Source organism: Hermetia illucens, chromosome 3 (assembly GCF_905115235.1).
Source record: "Hermetia illucens chromosome 3, iHerIll2.2.curated.20191125, whole genome shotgun sequence".
Lineage (NCBI taxonomy): Eukaryota > Metazoa > Arthropoda > Insecta > Diptera > Stratiomyidae > Hermetia > Hermetia illucens.
The window spans coordinates 102,090,334-102,110,643 of NC_051851.1; the positions used below are offsets into that span (position 1 = coordinate 102,090,334).

The 20,310-nt window shown below is 40.7% G+C and overlaps 1 protein-coding gene across 1 annotated transcript in view; it reads right to left on the minus strand.

Moving 5' to 3' along the window:
* LOC119651610 (retinol dehydrogenase 13) overlaps nucleotides 1-19,423 on the minus strand; it is a 43,950-nt gene extending 24,527 nt beyond the window's left edge. The window contains exons 1-3 of the mRNA XM_038055263.1: nucleotides 19,180-19,423; nucleotides 7,734-8,356; nucleotides 7,090-7,153 (exon numbers count right to left, since the gene is read on the minus strand). Of these exons, the coding sequence (XP_037911191.1) occupies nucleotides 7,090-7,153; nucleotides 7,734-8,356; nucleotides 19,180-19,277 (785 nt within the window). The 5' untranslated portion in view covers nucleotides 19,278-19,423. The remainder of the gene's footprint in view (nucleotides 1-7,089; nucleotides 7,154-7,733; nucleotides 8,357-19,179) is intronic.
* Nucleotides 19,424-20,310: the final 887 nt, after the last annotated feature.

Sequence of the window (20,310 nt, forward strand, 5' to 3'; positions counted from 1 at the left end):
TTAAGGACGTTGGATCATCTCATTTCTGGCTGCACTGTTATGAGACCGGTGCAGTACATCGAAACCTTGCATACAAGTATGGGCTGATCACGGGAGCATGTTCGGTTTACCGATAAGAGGCGCATGCAGTACTTGGTAGTTCTGCTTACAGCATGTTCTAACTGATCGCCATATTCCACATAACAAGCCCGACGTTGTATTAGTTGATAAGACCGCTCGCTCCGCTTATTTTATTGATGTTGCTATCCCTCATAATAGCAATACGTGGAGAAGGAGGTGAACTACGAGTCATTGGTACGAGAAATTAAAGAAATTTGCCATCTCGAGCGGGTGGTTGTAGTTTCCATAATATTGTTAGCTACAAGTGTTGTGCCGAAGTTCCTCACAGCTTCCCTTGTTATCCTGGGACCCTCACATAGTCTGGTTCAAACCATGCAGAAGTACATCATTCTGTATACGTGCTCGATGTTGCGGGGAATTCTCGACGGATTCTCCCATTGACCTACCACTGGCCACTACCGCCAGCGCCCCTTTATCATTTAAGTAGGTAGGATCGTTTGAGCCTAAATGCTTGGCAATTAGTGCTAGTATTAGGTAAAATCCGGCCTCCGCCGAGATTGTGATAATTCGGAAATAAAATAATAATACATATCCTAAATAAGATCAGCATATCCGTTGATTACTTTGAGAATGTGAAAACGAAAGACAATGATATTTCGCATCAATTGTCAAAAGTCAATATAGGTTAAATGGTTGGGAACCATTTTAGCAGTCTATGGATAGATGTGAGAAATAGTGGTATATACTTCTGAACACATTGCTAATGGTATGCAATCTTAAGCACTGTTAATGGTATACACTCTGTGAGTTGGTTGACGGTCAATGTTGTCAATGTTGTTATCACTTACGACATAACTCTTGGAAAGGGCTAGGACACGGTTAACATAATCCACATCCTACAGACCAATATGCGCTGGAGTCCAATCGGTCGTCAGTTGCTAGCGCAGCTTGCGATGAAATTTGGGCTAGTGCTCATCAGTGAACAGTACCGAAACCAGTACCCAGGTTCATGGCAGTCATATTATCGGGTACTGCTACTATCTACGCTTAGGGTGGTACTCATCTTAGGATTTTTTCCCGAGGCCAGGCGAATGGGGTTATGTCTTCTACATACCTTGAAAGCAACTCACAGGACTTTCCAAGATGGTGAATATGTTGATTTTCATTTGGCAGGTTTAACTTGAGTGTTTTTGTGCAAAGTGAGGCGCAATCCGACATTCTAGCGAGAATGATGTTAGCTAATTCGTCTAAAGTTCTTCGGGTTTGAATAGTGATCTTCCAAAGGCCTTGGTGTGAAAACTACTCCAACTCATATGATAGTATAGAGGCTCTTGCTTTTCCGCTGGCAATAACTATTCTCATAATATTCCCATTTCTCCTTCAACACTTTCATGTTAGAGAGCTGCACTTCGCTGTCAAAGAGTTTGTCCAACTCGCTTCGATTCCGCCTTTGTATTATAGTTTATTCACTCGTAATAGTCAAGCAGAATTCTAAGTCACGGTGGTTTGACAGTGAGACTTCTTTTAGCAATCGCCAGTCTCTAATTACCTCTAACATTTTTGAAGTACAAATTGCTAGGCCAATTACTGCATTTGGGTCTACGAACTTTGGGGCCCACCCTATGGTCACAGTCATGTGCGCGGCTGAAATGGTGTAATCAAGTAGTTTCTCTCCTCCAAGACTGAATTTCTTATTCCCTCAACGGATATATTGAGCGTTTCTATTTTAACCCATTAGGAGTTCAAGCCACATAACTCCGCATGGGTTACCAGATCCCTTAATTCTTGGATCAGCGAAGGACACAGAGAATCATAGTGTAGTTATATAGAGCTTACTTTCCTCTTATCATTGACTTGACGGCAATTAGGTCTCAATATGGTCTAATGCCACAGATTTTGTTAAATCGATCTCGTGGTTACCATAAAGATATAAGAGCAGTCTTGCAAATTTTTGCCGACTTTGACTAACCTTTATGTTTTAAAGGTAAGTACAGTCTTGTGTGTAACGAAAACTCGCCGCTAAATAAGGAGTTTGTGTCTAATGTGAATTCCACCGGGATTACCAGCTTGTCCGTACCATAAGTCGACAGTTCCGATTCCTTGCAATATCGCCGCACCTAGTGGTGCAACGACGTTCGCGTCATCATTTCCAACCAACTTCGCCTGAGTGTAATTATGCGGTATTTCCAGCGATTAATTACTTGAAATAATAAAAAAACTTGTTTTTTCTTATTCGCTAGTGTTTATATTTTTGTTTTTGCAAATACCGATATTTCGGGAAAGACTTGTTCCCTTCATCAGTGCTAACAAGACTTGTTAGCACTGATGAAGGAAACAAACACTAGCGAATAAGAAAAAACAAGTTTTTTATTATTTCATACAACTTCACCTACTTGCGCAGTACCTTCAAATGCTATTAGAGACCCTTCCCAGGTTAACAATTACCGGTCCGCGTGGACCTGTTTCCATGTTGGTGCATGGCCGATGCATTAAACGAGTCGCGTTTATGTACGAAACCATTATGCCAAACAGTTGATGCTCTTTTCTGTCAAGTATAACAGGCCCTAAGGATTGTTTTTTTTTTGTAGCGCATTCTTAATAAAATAAGTTACTCAACACAATTTACAAGACATCGAGAAGCGGTCCGAATTCCTTAACAGGAATTCCTGTCAAGGAAAAATTTACATCGACTTATTAGACTACTTGCGAAACATTGATTTACTAGACTACTTGCGAAATGTTTGGAAGTTTTTTTGCTTGAAACGGTTAGTACAGATAGTACTACTATAGTATCCGCAAACTGGGTTCACGCTTGACGGGAGATCTGGCAACCCCCATTGTCTGTCTGTCTGCCCGAACACTCTTTTCAGAAACAGTTATACTTATTGATACGAAATTTGGTAGAAAGATTGGAATCCCCACACATTCAGTTCAATAATTTTTTCACCGAATTTGGCCAGGTGGGTTATCAAATGAATGGGCTTGGTTAGTACTTCGCACAGCAGGTATTAGCTTCGAAATTGGTTACAAAGGGGAGGAGTGCGGGGATCCGAAAAGGGTCAATTACTTCGAGTACTTGTTCTCAGAAACTACCCATCCGAAAGATCTGAAAATGGTGGTTTACGCACACGGTGTCTGTGCCTCAAAATACCCTCCATTGAGATATCTGCTCAAATGAAGGTAAAAATAATATATTATCATATTTTGAAAATTTAGTGCGAAGTTCGTCCTAGAACCGTAAAATTTTAGGGTATATAAAGCATCATACTGGAAATGTGATGGAAATCCTACTATTATTAACAAAGTTACAGTAGGTTGAATTTGCCTTTTTCGCGTGAAATTATTACTCCCTTAATTATAAAATGTCAGTACCACATCGAATTGAATATCGGGTATATTAAACGTATATACATACGAGCTATATATAAATGTACCCAAAAATTCTTACATAAAAAATCAATAAAGCCTTTCATACCTAAAGCGCGAGCTTCCCGTTTCCGATTTGTTTCCTTTTCTTAACTTTCCATAAATACGCATATTACGAGAACTGCTTTTTTTCTCTAGTGTTTGAATTCGACTTCGGGAAAAAATTTAAAAAAATGCAGTAAAGGTAAACAAGGGAATTCGGGTTTTAATTGCATTTATCTTTTTACTCAAATGCTCAAAACAGTTATGAGCACTGAGGTGCCTTCGAGGCTGCCTTTATACATGGCCGGTGTGAAGTTGTCATCTACTTCTCAAAGGACGTCATAAGACATGGGTGATGGCAACGTGAAGGGCATTCAATAAACTTAAGAAGCTGAAACTTTCCCTGCTGCTAGCGGGGTGACAAAAGGAATTATAGAATTGCGGTGCCAAGGAAACAGGAACTGTCAAACTACGAACTCTAGATTTGATGGTGCTTATCTTCAGTACGATAGTGTTTGACTTTCTTAATCAAAGAATAAACAGATGTCATCATCCTACTCGAAGTTTTTGATGAAAGAGGCTTCGATAGGCCCTCCCTATCCTCCAGACACCGCTCAACGGAGAAGGCAAAGTGCGACATTGCCGTTGGAGTTCAAACTAATAATTTTGAATTGATCGTGTCGGCATTTTACGCCACCATTCATCATCATCATCAACGGCGCAACAACCGGTATCCGGTCTAGGCCTGCCTTAATAAGGAACTCCAGACATCTCGGTTTTGCGCCGAGGTCCAACAATTCGATATCCCTAAAAGCTGTCTGGCGTCCTGACCCACGCCATCGCTCCATCTTAGGCAGGGTCTGCCTCGTCTTCTTTTTCTACCATAGATATTGTCCTTATAGACTTTCCGGGTGGGATCATCCTCATCCATACGGATTAAATGACCCGCCCACCGTAACCTATTGAGCCGGATTTTATCCACAACAGGACGGTCATAGTATCGCTCATAGATTTCGTCATTGTGTACGCTACGGAATCGTCCATCCTCATGTAGGGGGCCAGAAATTTTTCGGAGGATTCTTCTCTCGAACGCGGCCAAGAGTTCGCAATTTTTGTTGCTAATAACCGAAGTTTCCGAGGAATACATGAGGACTGACAAGATCATTGTCTTGTACAGTAACAGCTTTGACCCTATCGTGAGAGGTTTCGAGCGGAACAGTCTTTGTAAGCTGAAATAGGCTCTGTCGGCTGACAACAACCGTGCGCGGATTTCATCATCGTAGTTGTTATCGGTTGTGATTTTCGACCCTAGATAGGAGAAATTCTCGACGGTCTCAAAGTTGTATTCTCCTATCCTTATTCTTCTTCGTGTTTGTGTTTGACCAGTGCGATGTTGTTGGTTGATTCGTCTTCGGTGCTGACGTTGCCACCATATATTTTGTCTTGCCTTCATTGATACGCCACCATTGCTCTGATAATAACGATTAATTTCTGTGAAATGATCTTCCCTGAATACAGTGTGATAAGCTTCCTGTTGATACGTTCCAAAATAACTATTTTCTTTAGAACAGCAGGGAGCACGAAAATATCCCTGCACATATCACACTCAAGACAGGTGCTTTCTTCAAAATCTTCACATCTCTTCCCTCCCTCTATAGGAACGACTTCGATTTTCCAGAACTTACGTGTTTAAGTGTAATTAGCAACTCCATAGAAGCTCCAAACGATGCACAGACGAGTTCTTGAGAAAGCGTATGGGGAAACTACCTTTAACATCCTCTACCGTACCATCAAGTTCTTTTGTGATACGGTATAGGGTTTAATTTGTGAAGCTACGAAAAGGGGTATACATTCTCTTTCACAGAATATGATCGTGTGGGATATCAAATGAAGGGGCTGGATCAGTACTTTTCGAAAGTGATCTTATTGATCTTAAGTGAAGCATATGAGAGTGAAAGCTTAAAATGAGTACCCCAAAAAGTGAAACAGGTCTCCTTTTCAGAACTTACCCAACCAAAAATCTGAAAAAAGTCGCAGTGATGCATCTATACATATATCTACTAAATCTGGGCCTCAAGCTACATCCCTTTCCGACCTTACCAAAATCAGTTTACTGTCTGTTTATCCGGCTCCCTGTTCCTCAGACGCAGTTTTCTCAACGTGTGCATTGGCATGAAAGCCTAGCCTATTAAACCAGAAGCCTGGATTAGTACGTTGCAAAGGAGATTTGGCCTTAGTTGCAAGGTAGGTGAGGGACAGATCAAAAAGTTCAGGCTTGAAATAAGAAAGACCTACTTAATCAGAAAATCTAGGCAGCATTTCATACCTATAATTAAGTTAATGAATGAATGAATGAATTTTACTAGAAAACTCCCTTTAAATTCATCCTACATTTACAGAATTACAAAAATCGAAAGCATAATATAGAGCATTATGTTAGAAAATTTGTAGGGAATCGAGCAATTAATAACAAAGTTATAGTAGCTTAAAATTGTCTACTTGTCTATTGTTGTCTATTTTTCTATCAGATTAAATTTATATAGGTACACTATGGCCTTCTAGCTACATACTAATAGAATAGTCGTGGAATGAAATGCTCTCTCATACAAAATACAGGAAAACGTTCATAGCTGAAGCGCCGAGTTTTCGCTTGGCAACTTGTTTCGTGATGAATCAGTTTTAATAAAAAAAACGGAAAGCATTTACCTATTATTTCCGAAATTGATTTAAAAGATCTTCTCATATTAAAGTGTTGAAAGATAAAACAAAAGCAAGGATTACGTTCGGCTTTTTCCCTAATAAGCGGATGAAAGTAACTACTATAGAACGGGAACAGCCTCCTCTATTCCTTCGTTAGACGACATTTTCTTTTCAATAAGCTGCTAGTTAATGAATTGGGATGATGTAAGGAAGATTGGTTTTTGATTTATTATTGTTCCCCGGATTTAACACTAAATTGCCTACGTTAAGTCCGTTTTCATGAGAAGAATCCGTAGAAAATTCGGGACAAAATGGTTCTTCCAAGGTTGTTTCCCTGCTTTTGCGGAAATATCCAGAATGTATGAAGTTAACTAGACATGTGTTACAATCAATTTGTCTTGCCGGCAAACGTTTTGTTTGTTAAAGTGTCTGGCCTTACATTTTCCCTAAGAAATTCCCAGAACCCTTCATACCTGAGGTGCCGAGGACTCTGATTGGTTCGCAGGATAATGCCGGCTCCACATGTTTTTCGCTTGCCGCAAACTCGAAACCTCTACAAACGTTTGGCAGACCAAACATCGCCATCAACACATTTGCAAGTGCAGAAATGTTTTCTAAGCGAGCAAGCAAATTCCCTTTGATTTGTCTAAAAAACCGATACTCAATTGGATCGCTGGCAAACGCTTGCAAACCTACGCAAGCCAAGCCAAACGCCAATCCGATCCGGCATAACAATTCACAACAAATGACATGGGACCATTCGAAAAAGCAACTACCTACCTAAAGTTGCAAAGTGGAAAAATCTACTCTATACTCGTATAATTTGGATTTTGCGGGTGCATCACAGAAACAATGGTAGAATAATTGTTATTTGCACCACTGCAAATGTTGAAAGACATACATGCATACTTAATAACATACCTTTTCAAATGACTAGTTCCTCGTACTAATCCTGGCGTGTAAACGTTAACCGTGACCGATGTATCTGTTTGGATATGCAGAAAATATCCATACATTTTATTAGCTAATATATCATAAATAAATCTATTGGCGGCAAGAAGGTGTAAATTTGGCGATTAGGACGACACGAGAATTTATCTTATTAGGAAAAATTCGAATTTCGTTGTGTCATGAAATGAGTAATGTTTGATCAATATTGTTATTCCATGCGATATCTCCCCTTAACCAGCTTACTCATGAGCGCTTACATCCAGAAAAATTGTAACGAATTTGAATGACACCTTAAGAAACAAACTCAATCATTTTTTGTTCTTCCACACTGATCCAATTTGACTGTTTGGGCGTTCCCAATATGAATAACATAGGACGCGCAGGAGAGCTCATTTTTCTTCAAAGTTGTAAGACGTCGGAATAGAAAGATAAATGAAAATTGAATAGTTTGAGAATGTAAGCGCATTTTGAGTTGACTCGTCTCTACGGCATATGACGCACGTAAGTTTGACCAAGGAATGTGATTTCACAATGATTTGAATTGATATAATTTGTCAACCACACGTGGAACCTCCTTGATTTCCTTTGTTAAGTATATTCACTTAATCACCCACCTTTCAATTCCTTCGCCAAATGCCGCGTGCCTAATATGACAGCCAACTTAGAATGAGCGAAGGCATCGCGAGGATGTAGTGCAGGTGACCACGAGCTCCTGTTTAGACAGTCGTCCATCGCCATTTTGGCCGATATATGAGCATGTGCCGAGACATTAATTACGCGCCCGCCATCCTTAGAGCGTTCCAGATGCGGCAATAACAAATGAGTCAATAAAAACGGAGCTAAATAGTTCACTTGCAAGTGCACTTCAAATCCATCCGCTGTTTTCTCGTGCGGGTGGAAAATCACGCCTGCATTATTAATAAGAACGTCCAGCCGGTCGTAGGTTCGAATAAAGTCACGAACAAACCTTCGAACGCAGTCGAGCGACCGCAAATCCAAGTACCTAATTTCGATTTTTGGCGCTTCGATGCCTCCTTTACATCGTATTTCACGTCTGGCTATTCGAATCGATTTCTCCGCCTTCTCCATATCCTTGCAAGCTACTATAACCTGCCCTCCACGCTCAACCATCGCACGTACTACTTCCAGTCCTATTCCGCTGGCTCCACCAGTCACTATTGCAATCTGTCCTTCGATTTGATAAGAACTCGGACATCGTCGGCCACCCATAATTGTTCTGTAATAAAGAAAAATATAGAAGATTTTAACGCTGTTGTGGATGAACATTTTTATACATCTTTGTATGATAGATTTCCCAATTTCGCCCGGAATGGTTTAGTCGTTTAGGAGAAAGGTGCGTGTGACAGCAGACAGACAGGCACTCAATCGATTTTAATAGGGTTTTGTTTTACACAAAACGTTAAAACTTATAAAAAACATTTAAATAAATGCAAATGGCTATATAAAAGTATATTGCTAAAGCAAATCAGTATTTATTTGTGTACTCCATTCGAAGTGAGACTGTTTAATAAATATTCTCGTATTGCGGATATTGTATAAGACATGGATAAAAATACATTTGCGCTATATATCTAACATAAAAACGTTTAATTTTGCACCCATTTGAGAATATTTTGTTGTCACATTTGTCACGGAGCCACAAGAGGAGCCTTAAACTGGATTGACAGCACAACGACGAACCTGACAACGACAACGGACTAATGATTAGCGAATGTTCTCATGGAACGTGCTGCCTGGCAGCTGGCCGTTTCATGGAGAAGAGCCACTACACTATATTCCATAGGTTTGCTAGTCAGCCAAAAAGTGAAACTTGGTCTTATCGGACGATAAATGAACGGCTATTCATTGTGCGTTTGCGAGGTAGATTTCGAAACATAAGTATCATTATCGTTCATACCCCTACTGAGGAAACTGCAGAGTCGGAGAAGGATATATTTTACGAGCAATAGAATGAACCCTCGAAGCAGGAAATATACCCCAGGTATAATATCACCATAATCATCCTTGGAGATTTAAACAGTCATAGGCGAGATACGTTAGCTTCCATAGCTTGCATAAAACTACCAATGACAACAAAATGCGGACTATCCAACTAGCAGTGTCGCACCAAGTGGTTGCTGGAAGTACCTGATTTGCGCGTAAAGCGTCCCACAAACATACTTGGGCCGAGACCACTTTCAAACAAGTTGACCACGTACTGCCACATCTCAGCCTTGGTGAATGCCAGAACAAATAGGGGGGACCAATATAGATTTGGATCAGTATCTCCTTGGAATGGTTCTCCGACTTCGAATAAGAATACCACATCGAACCGCCTCTAACAATCAGGTGGGGGCGAACACTGAAACCATCCATAACAGAGTCCTCCGTAACACCTATAAGGGAAGAATGGATGCAACAGTAAGCTAAAAGAGGTCCTGGAGATAAAGCATCAACAAATGATCTTCACAATCACCTGAAGAACGTTAACATTAGTACGGGGCACATATGTGACCTCAGTTGCAAAAAAAGTTGGAACAGCTGGTTGGACCACGAATGTAAGCTAGCAAGAGAATGGAAGAATGCTGCGTACCGGGCAATACTGTACAACTTCGTCGAGTGGAGAAGCAGCTTCGCAGATAGAAAAAGAATCCTGAAAGAATCAACAAGTCTGTGAACTCGAGACGTACAGGGAGCAACCGTAGCAATCGCATAAATTTTACCAACAAGTCAGCAGGATGAAGGCTTATACACCATCATACTCATCCTGCCGAGACAAAGAGGGAAATCTGATTTCCGACAGAATGACCATATTGGAGCCACCGGTTGAGTGCTGTGATAAACTGCTAAACGACCAAACTTTGGACGAGGTTTCGCCAACTGAAGATGACGAACAAATACTGCCACCAGCACCACCAAGCTTGGAAGAAACAATTCGTCTAATTCAGCGGCTTAAAACCCATAAGTCGCCAGGAGCCGATGAAATGATAGCCGAATTAGTTACGGAATCGAACCAAGCGATTCATCAACTGATGCTCAAATCGTGGGACAGCGAATCAATGCCTGACGACTGACAACGCGCCATTATCATCATCATCATCATCAACGGCGCATCAACCGGTACCTGGTCTAGGCCTGCCTTAATAAGGAACTCCAGACATCCCGGTTTAGCGCCGAGGTCCACCAATTCGATATCCCCCGCCATTATCTGTCCCATATATAATATGGGGGATAACACGCAATGCAGCAATTATAGAGGTATGGCGTTTCTAAGTACCGTCTATAAGATATTCTCCTCCATCTTGTTAAGCCGGATATTAAAGCGGCTTCAAGATAAATCTTTGACAAACTAGTTGCAAGCACTTCGAAAAGCGTTTTAGATGCAGAGGCGGCTACATAAAAATCTATATAACTCGTTGCACGAAAAATTTGACCTGAAAATTGTTGGATTGTTGCCGGTAAAGCAACAGCCGGACAGTCAGAAGACCTACTGGAAGACTAAGGAGTAGGCAGGCTGTCAAACCTGTCAAATTTTCGTCAAGAACAAACTGACTCTTGCACGGCTGAATTTTCGCATAGATGTCCAGCAAAAACTCACAAATACAGGGCAAATATTGCCAGAAGGCTGTCAGGGGGCTTAAACTTGTAAAAGCCACGCAAAATTCCTATAATAAAAAGTACTTTGACAATTCGCACTTATATCCTTCATATATACAGGGTGTTTCAAAATTACCGAACAAACTATATGCTAGGCGATTTCTTATGCAACTCCAAACAAAAAGTATTTTGTATTTTTTTCTACTTCTTAACATTTTAGCTACCACATTTGAATTTCTAAAAAAATCGCCGCCTTTACACCACTCAAATTATAATAACACAAAATCTACGATAGCTAGAATGCTGAAATAAACGTTTAATCTCAGCTGGCACTTCACTCTAGAAGTAAAGTAAGTTTTGTAGAAGTTGTAGGTTTCCAAATGCAAACGTTGTGTTTTTATTCCTTTTGATGTTTAATCCAATTTTTCTGGAATTTTAACATATACAATGTACTAATTTTCAAAAAAAAAGTGAACTCCCGTTCCATTGCGAAAAATTTTTCTTAACATAATTTCAATCTAATTACATAATTGGTGGTACTTGGGGGCCTGGAAATCTGAGTCATAAAAATGGAAAAAAGAAACCCTGAGTTTCGAAAATAACAAAGAAATTTATTTAATGAATGAAAATCAAAAGACATTGTATTCCAAATACTTTTATTTGATTTTTTCATGAAAATGTTCGACGTAACCGCCCTCCATTGCTAAACGGCAGGAGAGTTTTTTACTGAAATTACGTATTGCTTTTAACAATATTGTGGTTGATATCTTTGCAGCAAAGTAAGCTATTTTAGAAGAAGCTCCTTCTAAGGCCTTATGCTGTCCCTATAATTAATTTCTTTCAAATGCTCTCACAGAAAATACTCCAGTGGATTCTAATTGGACCATTTTGCAGGACATTCTACCGACCCATAACAGTCTTTCACCATTAACGATATTTTTGGACCAAAAAGGACTAAGAAAGGATGTAATATCCCCGAAACTAACTGAAAGCACCCCATACTAGTAAAACTACATTTTGTAAAAAATCGAGCGGGACATCTCGCAAAAAGAAGAGTTATACCCTTCACCTGTCAATTGGTTTGGGAGAATATGAGACACTGATGGTTGGTCTCAAATAATTCCTACCTAAGCTTTTCAATTCCATCGGTTTTGATAATATACTTCACGATTCAACGGAAGAATCTTCCGAAGAATTTTTGGCCCCTACATGAGGATGGACGATTCCGTAGCCTACACAATGACGAAATCTATGAGCGATATCATGACCATCAGGTTGTGGATAAAATCCGGCTCAATAGGTTACGGTGGGCGGGTCACTTAATCCGTATGGGTGAGGATGATCCCATCCGGAAAGTGGAGTGGCGATTTTCTTAGAAATTCATGTAGCAGCTAAAGAGTTAAGAAATCGAAAAAATACAAAATAGTTTTTGTTTAGAGTTGCATAAGAAATTTCCTGGCGAACAGTTTGTCCGGTAATTTTGAAACACCCTGTATATGTAAAGGATATAAATGCGAATTGAAAAAGTACGTTTTAATATGGAAATTTTACATGCTTTTCGCAACTTTAAGCCCTCTAACAACCTTCTGGCAATATTTGCTCTGTATTTGTGGGTTCTTGCTGGACATCTATGCGAAAATTCAGCCGTGCAAGAGTCAGTTTGTTTTTGACGAAAATTTGACAGGTGTGACAGCCTGCCCACGCCTTTGTCTTCCAGAAGGCCTTCTGACTGTCTGACTATTGCTTCACCGACGATAATCCAACCATTTCCAGTTTAATTTTTTCGTGCAAAGAGTCATGTAAATTTTCATACATCCGGCTTTCTGTCTATAATCATTAAATCAATGAGGACATTCGGCGCATTGTGTAATCATAGTTTTCATGCTTTATGGGGATCAATATTGTCGAACCTGTCGTGAACGTTCAGCTTCACGGTTTTGTGTGCCTTCTTCGGGAATTCTAACAGCTCTGAAAGTGACTCGATGGTGATTGCCCTACCAATACGCTCATTATTGTTGCAGAAATACCTCTTTTTTGGGTCAAAACCTTCCAATGCAGGAAAACCGCCGATTTCCACAATGTTGAAAAAGGGACTTTCTTCTTCTTTATCCTCTTCCTCCTATGCTTCCACCCACATACACATTGATCCTTTCTCCTTAATGCGATAGGGTTGAAAATTAAAACCTGACCATGGCAATATAACGACAAGCTGGAAATCGGAAGCACTGCCTTTCAGGTATGAAAGGTTTTGTTTGTTTCTTATGTACATTTAAGTGCAAAGCTACCCCATTTGCACGTAATGTATATGTATATTTAGTATGTCAATTTACTCACTTTAGTGGAAAAAACGAGTTTAAGCTGCTGTAACATTATCAGTAATAGTACAATGATTAAACGTCCCGATATCATGCTTCATACTACAATTTATACTACTGAAAATTTTTATAACTCTAGGATAAACTTAAAGGAGCGTCCCAGTTAACTTCGTTAAAAATTTGTAATATACTATTATTAACTTAATTTGGCTAGATATCGATATGGTATTTTGCGAACTCCGCCATGCTATTAACATAGTATGCTGGTCCCAAGCCCAGGTAAGAAGAAACAAAAATAAAATGCTGAGATCAGGGAAAGAGATAAATAGAGTATAGTTGGAGTTATTCCACCATGCTAATTCCTACCTGATCTCTCTTGGTGACAGGCCCCGCGACAGGTCGACCAAGAAAATGCATAGAATGTCGTTACAAACATGATGATCGGATTAAGTCACAGGCCTCGGAGAAATGCTAGGGCGTCCACCTCAGTGGACGCGGCAGGACGGGCCCCGGTCCTGCGCGAGAAATGGGCAAAGGTTCTTAACGCATGGACGGCGTCAGGACGTAAGCAAGTTAGTCCGCACACAACGAACAAAACAAATACGTTTCTGCACGCTAAATGTTGGTACCCTAACTGGAAAGACGGAGGAACTCCCAAGAGCCCTTCGAAAAAGGTGCATTGACATCTGCGCTCTGCAAGAAACCCGATGGTCTGGTTCCAAAAGCTGCGACATTGAACGCGAACGCGGTAAAAATGGCTACAAACTTCTCTATTTTGGTAACCCACACACTCAATATGGTGTTGGCATTGCCATCTCAGTGGGTTTCCGTGATGCCATTAAAGAAGTCGAATGATTTGATGATCGGCTGATGAAGCTCACCATTATATCAGCTGATCGCACTATTCACTTCTTCACCGCGTGTGCACCACAGACAGGCCGACCTGATGCCGAGAAAGATGCCTTCTGGCAACTTCTCGATGAAAAGACTTGTCACGTGCCTGCTGACGATTACATAATCATTGCCGGCGACCTTAATGGTCATGTGGGTGAAAAGGCAGACGGTAACAGGTGCCATGGGGGAAAGGGGTTCGGAACGCGCAACGAAGGTGGCGAGCGTATAATCGATTTTGCGGACACCCATGACCTTGTACTTATGAATACATGGTTCATCAAACGATTGTCTCATCTTCCCACATTTTATAGTGGGAACAATAAAACGCAAATCGACTATATTCTCATAAGACGTCAACATTTTACCACTGTCACTGATTGCAAAGTCGTTCCCTATGAGACCATCGCACCTCAACATCGGCCGTTGATTGCTGTCCTGCGAATTAAGCCACCGATAAAACGGCGTGAGGAACGCACTGGCCCGCCGCGCATTAAATGGTGGCGATTTGGTGAGAAGAACGAAGAAACGGTCTCACTCATACGATTGTCAACCATTACGAATGTGGAAGAATCATGGAACCAAATGAAAGACACGATCCACAAAGCGGCCTCTGCAACCCTCGGGGTAACCAAGCCGGGTAAGCGGTACATCAACCGAGATACTTGGCTTTGGAATGATGATGTTGAAATGAAAGTCCGTGAAAAGAAACGCCTCTACCACAAATTTCTCGACGATAAAACGCCTGCTAATTGGCAAATTTATAAGAATGCCAACCGGGAAGCAAAGAAAGCGGTCGCTGTCACCCGAGCGAACCATTTCAAAAATCTTTACGATAAACTGGACACTCGGGATGGCGAGAGAGATCTGTATCGACTTGCTAAAAGCCGTGATGAACGCACACAGGATATCGAATACTTCTGTTGTGTTAATGACAAGAACGGTACTTTGCTTACTGATCGTCGAGCCGCGACGGATAGATGGCGAGAATACTTCGAGCAGATTTCAACTGAAGAATTTGCTCATCCTCCACTTCCACAATCATTGCCGACATTTGGAGCAGTTCCACCAGTCAGCGCAACTGAAGTCGAGGAGGCAATAAAACAAATGAAATCGGGGAAAGCAACAGGACCTGACGACATCGCATCTGAGCTCTGGAAAGCAAAGAGCTGGGACCCAACACTGTGGCTGAGTGAATTCTTTAACCGGGTTATTCAGGAAGGAAGAACACCATCTGACTGGCAAGAAAGTACCACTGTTCCAATATGGAAAAAGAAAGGTAGTCCAGCAGAATGTTCAAATTACCGTCCGATCCGGTTACTTTCCCATACCATGAAGATTTTTGAACGCATTCTTGACAACCGTATTCGCGAAATCGTTGAAATAACCGTGAATCAAGCCGAATTTGTCAAGAACTGCGGAACTACTGACGCAATACACGCTGCGCGGTTACTCATGGAGAAACACCGTGAGAAGCATCGCCCTCTTTACATTGCCTTTCTGGATTTGGAGAAAGCGTTTGACCGTGTACCACACGAACTCATCTGGTATGCTTTACGACAGCACTTCGTGCCAGAAGAACTCGTGCGCTGGGTTCAATTGCTCTACCACGATCCGAAAAGTAAAGTTCGAAGTATGGCGGGTGTATCAAAACCGCTTCGTGTCTCTGTTGGAGTTCATCAAGGAAGTGCCCTCTCACCCCTCCTCTTTGTCCTTGTTATGGACACCGTCACACGGGATATCCAACGTCCAGCGCCCTACACACTGCTTTATGCAGATGATGTTTTCCTAGCATCTGATAGCAAAAATGATCTCGAGCAACTTGTTCAAAAATGGAATGATCGCCTCATGCAACACGGTCTCAGATTGAATTTAAACAAAACTGAATTTTTGACGACCGATCCCCATGAAACAGGCACAATCACTGTCAGCGGCAGTGATCTGCCCAGAACTGAGCGATTTAAATACCTCGGGTCAACGCTATCAGCCAATGGAAAGCTGCGTTATGAAATTGCTTCACGCATTAACGCAACCTGGATGAAGTGGCGTTCCACAACTGGTGTCCTTTGTGATCGACGTATCAACGAACGTCTCAAATCTAAAATTTACCGCAATGTTGTCCGTCCAGTCGCTCTCTATGGTTCTGAGTGTTGGCCGACCATAAAAGACAATGAACGGCGTCTCGCGGTAATGGAGACGAAGATGCCACGTTGGACTAGTGGCGTCACACGTTTAGATCACATCCGAAATGAGGATATCCGCGATCGTTATGGGGTTGCACCGATCGTGGAAAAGTTGCGAGAGAGGCGTCTTCGATGGTATGGTCACGCAATTCGTGCAAACGAGAATTCACTTGCAAAGATTGGTCTGAACATCGAAGTCGATGGTAAACGACCAAAAGGCAGACCTAAGCAACGGTGGCTTGATACGCTGGATGGGGATTTGAAAGCCTCGAGATTGCACCCAGATCAGGCATTCGATAGAGCCAAATGGCGAAGCCGATCACGACGAGCCGACCCCGTTTGTGAACGGGACAAAGGCTGAAGAAAAAGAAGAAGAAAGGTTAAGGGGGCTCCCCATATATGGAAAAGCGAGGAGCAACATTGCTTAGGATATCAAGCAAAAGGGCTCAGTTAGTACTTTTCGGAAGTTATCTTATTTCTGATGTTGAGTGAAATGCAGGTGGGTGAGTACTCAAAATATCTGTCCCAAAAGAGTGACGTTCTTAGAACCTAATCAACCGAAGAATCTGAAAAAAATCACAGTAATGCATCGATACAAAATATAGGCCGCAAAGTACATCCCATTCCGATACCTACTCAAATAAAGTTAATAATAGCACATAGAAATTTTCCAAAAAACCGCCCTTAAGTTCATTCTAGAAACACGAAATGTGATATCGGTATGTAATATAAGACACAATTCAAACAAGTTGGAAGGCAATCCAGCTATTACTAACAAAGGTATTCCACGTAAATTCATTGTACCCCAAGGCGTGTTTGACGTCATCAGCACATGAATTGAACTCACATGAAGGTGGGGAACATTTTAGTTTTCCTCTCGTGGTTCTCTTTAGTTCTCTATACATATATCCGTATCAATTACTCGAGACAGATATATGCTTATGTATACCATATGTTAATTAAGTTTGCAGTAGTACAGCTACTTTTTGTTTAGTTAATGTTAGTAGCAACTTGAACCACTCCGCTCTTCAGTAGACTGCAGACTCAGAACCACTCATCATTAAACCAGTCTAGGTACAAATCTCGCGCTTTCGAACAATAATTCATACCCTTGTCGGGGTTCTGAATTAAACAAAAATAGGGCAAAACGCCACCTGTAACCGGTTCCGATCACGCTGCTCCTCAAGTTGGAAGCTCAGGTGAGGACTGTTGGCGCCAGACGTACATATTCTTCGCCAGCGGAACGATGAAGGTTGAATTTGGTCTCATCACAATAGAGAACCTAAGCGAAATCAATTTCAGCTACTGGTTTGTAATTTTCACTTCATAAATGGTTACTTACCGTTCATCTGTTTTCTGTAAATACTCTTTTGACTTATGAACGGCGTTTTTCTCCCAATTCTGGCATGAAAATAATTTTTATGCAGAATATTTCCGACAGTGTTTTTACTCACGTTCTTCCAACTGTCATGCTAAAGGTATCTATTCAATTCCTGTGCAGTTTTGAAAGAATTTGCCTCTAATTCCTTGAAAATGCCTTGCTTTTCTCGATCATTCAAGATCTTTGCTGTCTCTTTTCAGGTTTTATAAGTCAGACGAAATTCTCCACGATGTTTTACGATGCCCTGGATAGTGGATTTACTTTTTCTCAACAATTCAGCGTTGGGCATATTTGTTTTCGTAACTACGAATACGAATACATTCGTACGATGATTTTCTATGAATACGAATACAAATATATTCGTATTCGAAAAAGCGAATAATTTGGTATTTACACAAGTGCATACAAATAGAGTTGTATTCTCACGTCCGAAAGTGAATACAAAAGTATTCGTATTTACGAGTGCGACTACGAATTCTGTTGGGTGAATACCTATATTTCCAAGTGCGAATATGATTTATTTTGAATTGGAATGTGGATGGCGAATATTAGCGCCTTAATGATCTGATTATGTTGTACGTACATATGTATGGGAATTAAAATAGAAATTAAAAGAAAGATACTTTCAAGCCTGAAGAATTGTTTTATGAAGAGAAAGCACTTGAAAGCAAAAACATATTCTTCTTCTTCTGTGCTTTTATCAGGTAAATGTCTGCGCCTGTGTCAGACACCAGACAGACCAATGTCTGAGTCTGTCTCATACATAACTCAGTCTGTATCAGACAACAACAACTCGTATTAAAGCTTGCAGCCAACACGCTTGTAGATATGTATATATATGTGTACGAATTGCAAAGCAACTCCTCACGGTAGATGATCGGATCATTAAGGAGCTAACATTCGTTATCCACATTCCAATACAAAAAAAAACGTATTGCACTTGAAAATATCGATATTCACCCAACAGAATTCGATTTGTATTCACTTGTGATTTGCTAAAGTATCATTTGTAGTTAATTTATTAGATAAAACTTGTTGAGCGAATTGGCGTCCGATTATTCCTTGGAGCCAATGTATCTGTATGTACATAGGAATCCCGGTGATACAGCGACCGGGACGAATCCTCATGTGACTTGACATAAATTGCAATTTTACTGGAAACTTTGCAAATAAAGTGCTACCATACAACACGCAGAACAAACTTAAACTAATTAGTTTTGCCTGCTCCTGGTTCCTTCACTCAAATCCTTAACATGAACTTCATCTCACAGTATCCTTATACAAGGCCTTGGTCAAACCGATTTGAACTTACGACATTGAGCTGTGGGATTTTTATTGACCATTGAATATTAATCTGATACAAAGAACGCCATCTCAGATCCAAGCTCCATTAGATACGCACCACGATACTTAATAAACATAAACACTGGACGCGATTCAAATACAAAACTACATTCAAACATATCTTCTCACTAATAATTTTTTCCTGCTTTATCCATAGAAGTAATTGCGGGATATATGTAGCATCATTAGTTTCAAGGAGCAAGCTGAAAAGTCTTCGCAGCACCTGATCACGTCTACTGTCAATCATTGTAAATCACTTTGCCGCAGCAAATCACAATTAATTACATCGAATATCACCGTTCCCTTCCTCAAAGCTTCTACAAATGAAATTCGTCAACGGATTACTTACCTGATAGACATGCCGAAACCCACAAGCAATGCAATAACGAACGGCCACCATGTTGTGAAGGGGTCGGCGTCCTTGAACAAGGATTCAATCCGGTCCATCCGGGAATAATTACAGTAAACCTCACACAAACTTTCAACTTGGTAATTGGGTGCTGCACGGAAGCAAAGAGGGAATCAGTTCGGGAGCAGTTGAATATTGCAATAAACTCCGTCTTTTGAGTTGCTGCAGTGATGACTCTGCTTTGATGAAAATGCGCGGACCAAAGTCAGGGGTCGGAGTGGAATTTCTGTGACCATCCGGAAGTTTAATTAAACCACTTTGTACGGTCGTTGTAGAGTCGACAAATCTGATTTAGAAGTCATAGACATATGTATGTATACGAAACATAGCGACAATTGTAGTGATTTGGGCTCGTTGTCTTATTCCCACTGATTGACATCGTAACCATTGCATGGTATGAGTGCCCTTGCTCTTTGCTCATATGGACCATTTGGTTCAAGGAAAAGGCATCACAAACATCAAGATGGAATTATTTCTTCTTATAAACTAAAATCTAATATTTTGTCTTTCAAACACTTCTGGAGCATCAACTTCGTATTTCTATCAGACCATGCGCCAATGTCTCCTTTTCATGACCTCACTTATGTACACTTATGGTAATCCAGAGCAATATTCGCATGGCGGAATATAAGCATTCATGTTTATGGAGCTTTCCCCAAGAAAGTGCGTGTGCTGTTTTCAGTCTTCCCTAGCCAACTGCTTATTTATTCAGCATCCTTACCTGTCCTTTATATCAAATGCGTTTCAGTAAGAAGATATGCCAAACGTATAAAATGATACTTAACATAATTATGTGGAAAATATTCAAAATTTAATTGATCTGCCTCTCGCCTTGACAACAGCTATTTCTTCGGCAATGAAGAAATATGTATGTGAAGTCAATTTATTCTTTAAACACTGCTGTTTCGTGTACTTGATAAAGTTTTCGAAAAACAGTTCTATGTCTAGCCTCAAAACTATGGAGTGTCATCTTCTTTTATTCGAGTTTAATTGTGGAGTAAAATGCAAAAGCAGCTGAAGCTGCCAAGAACATGTGCGCGTCTTATGGTGAAGGTGTTACGGCTGGAAGAA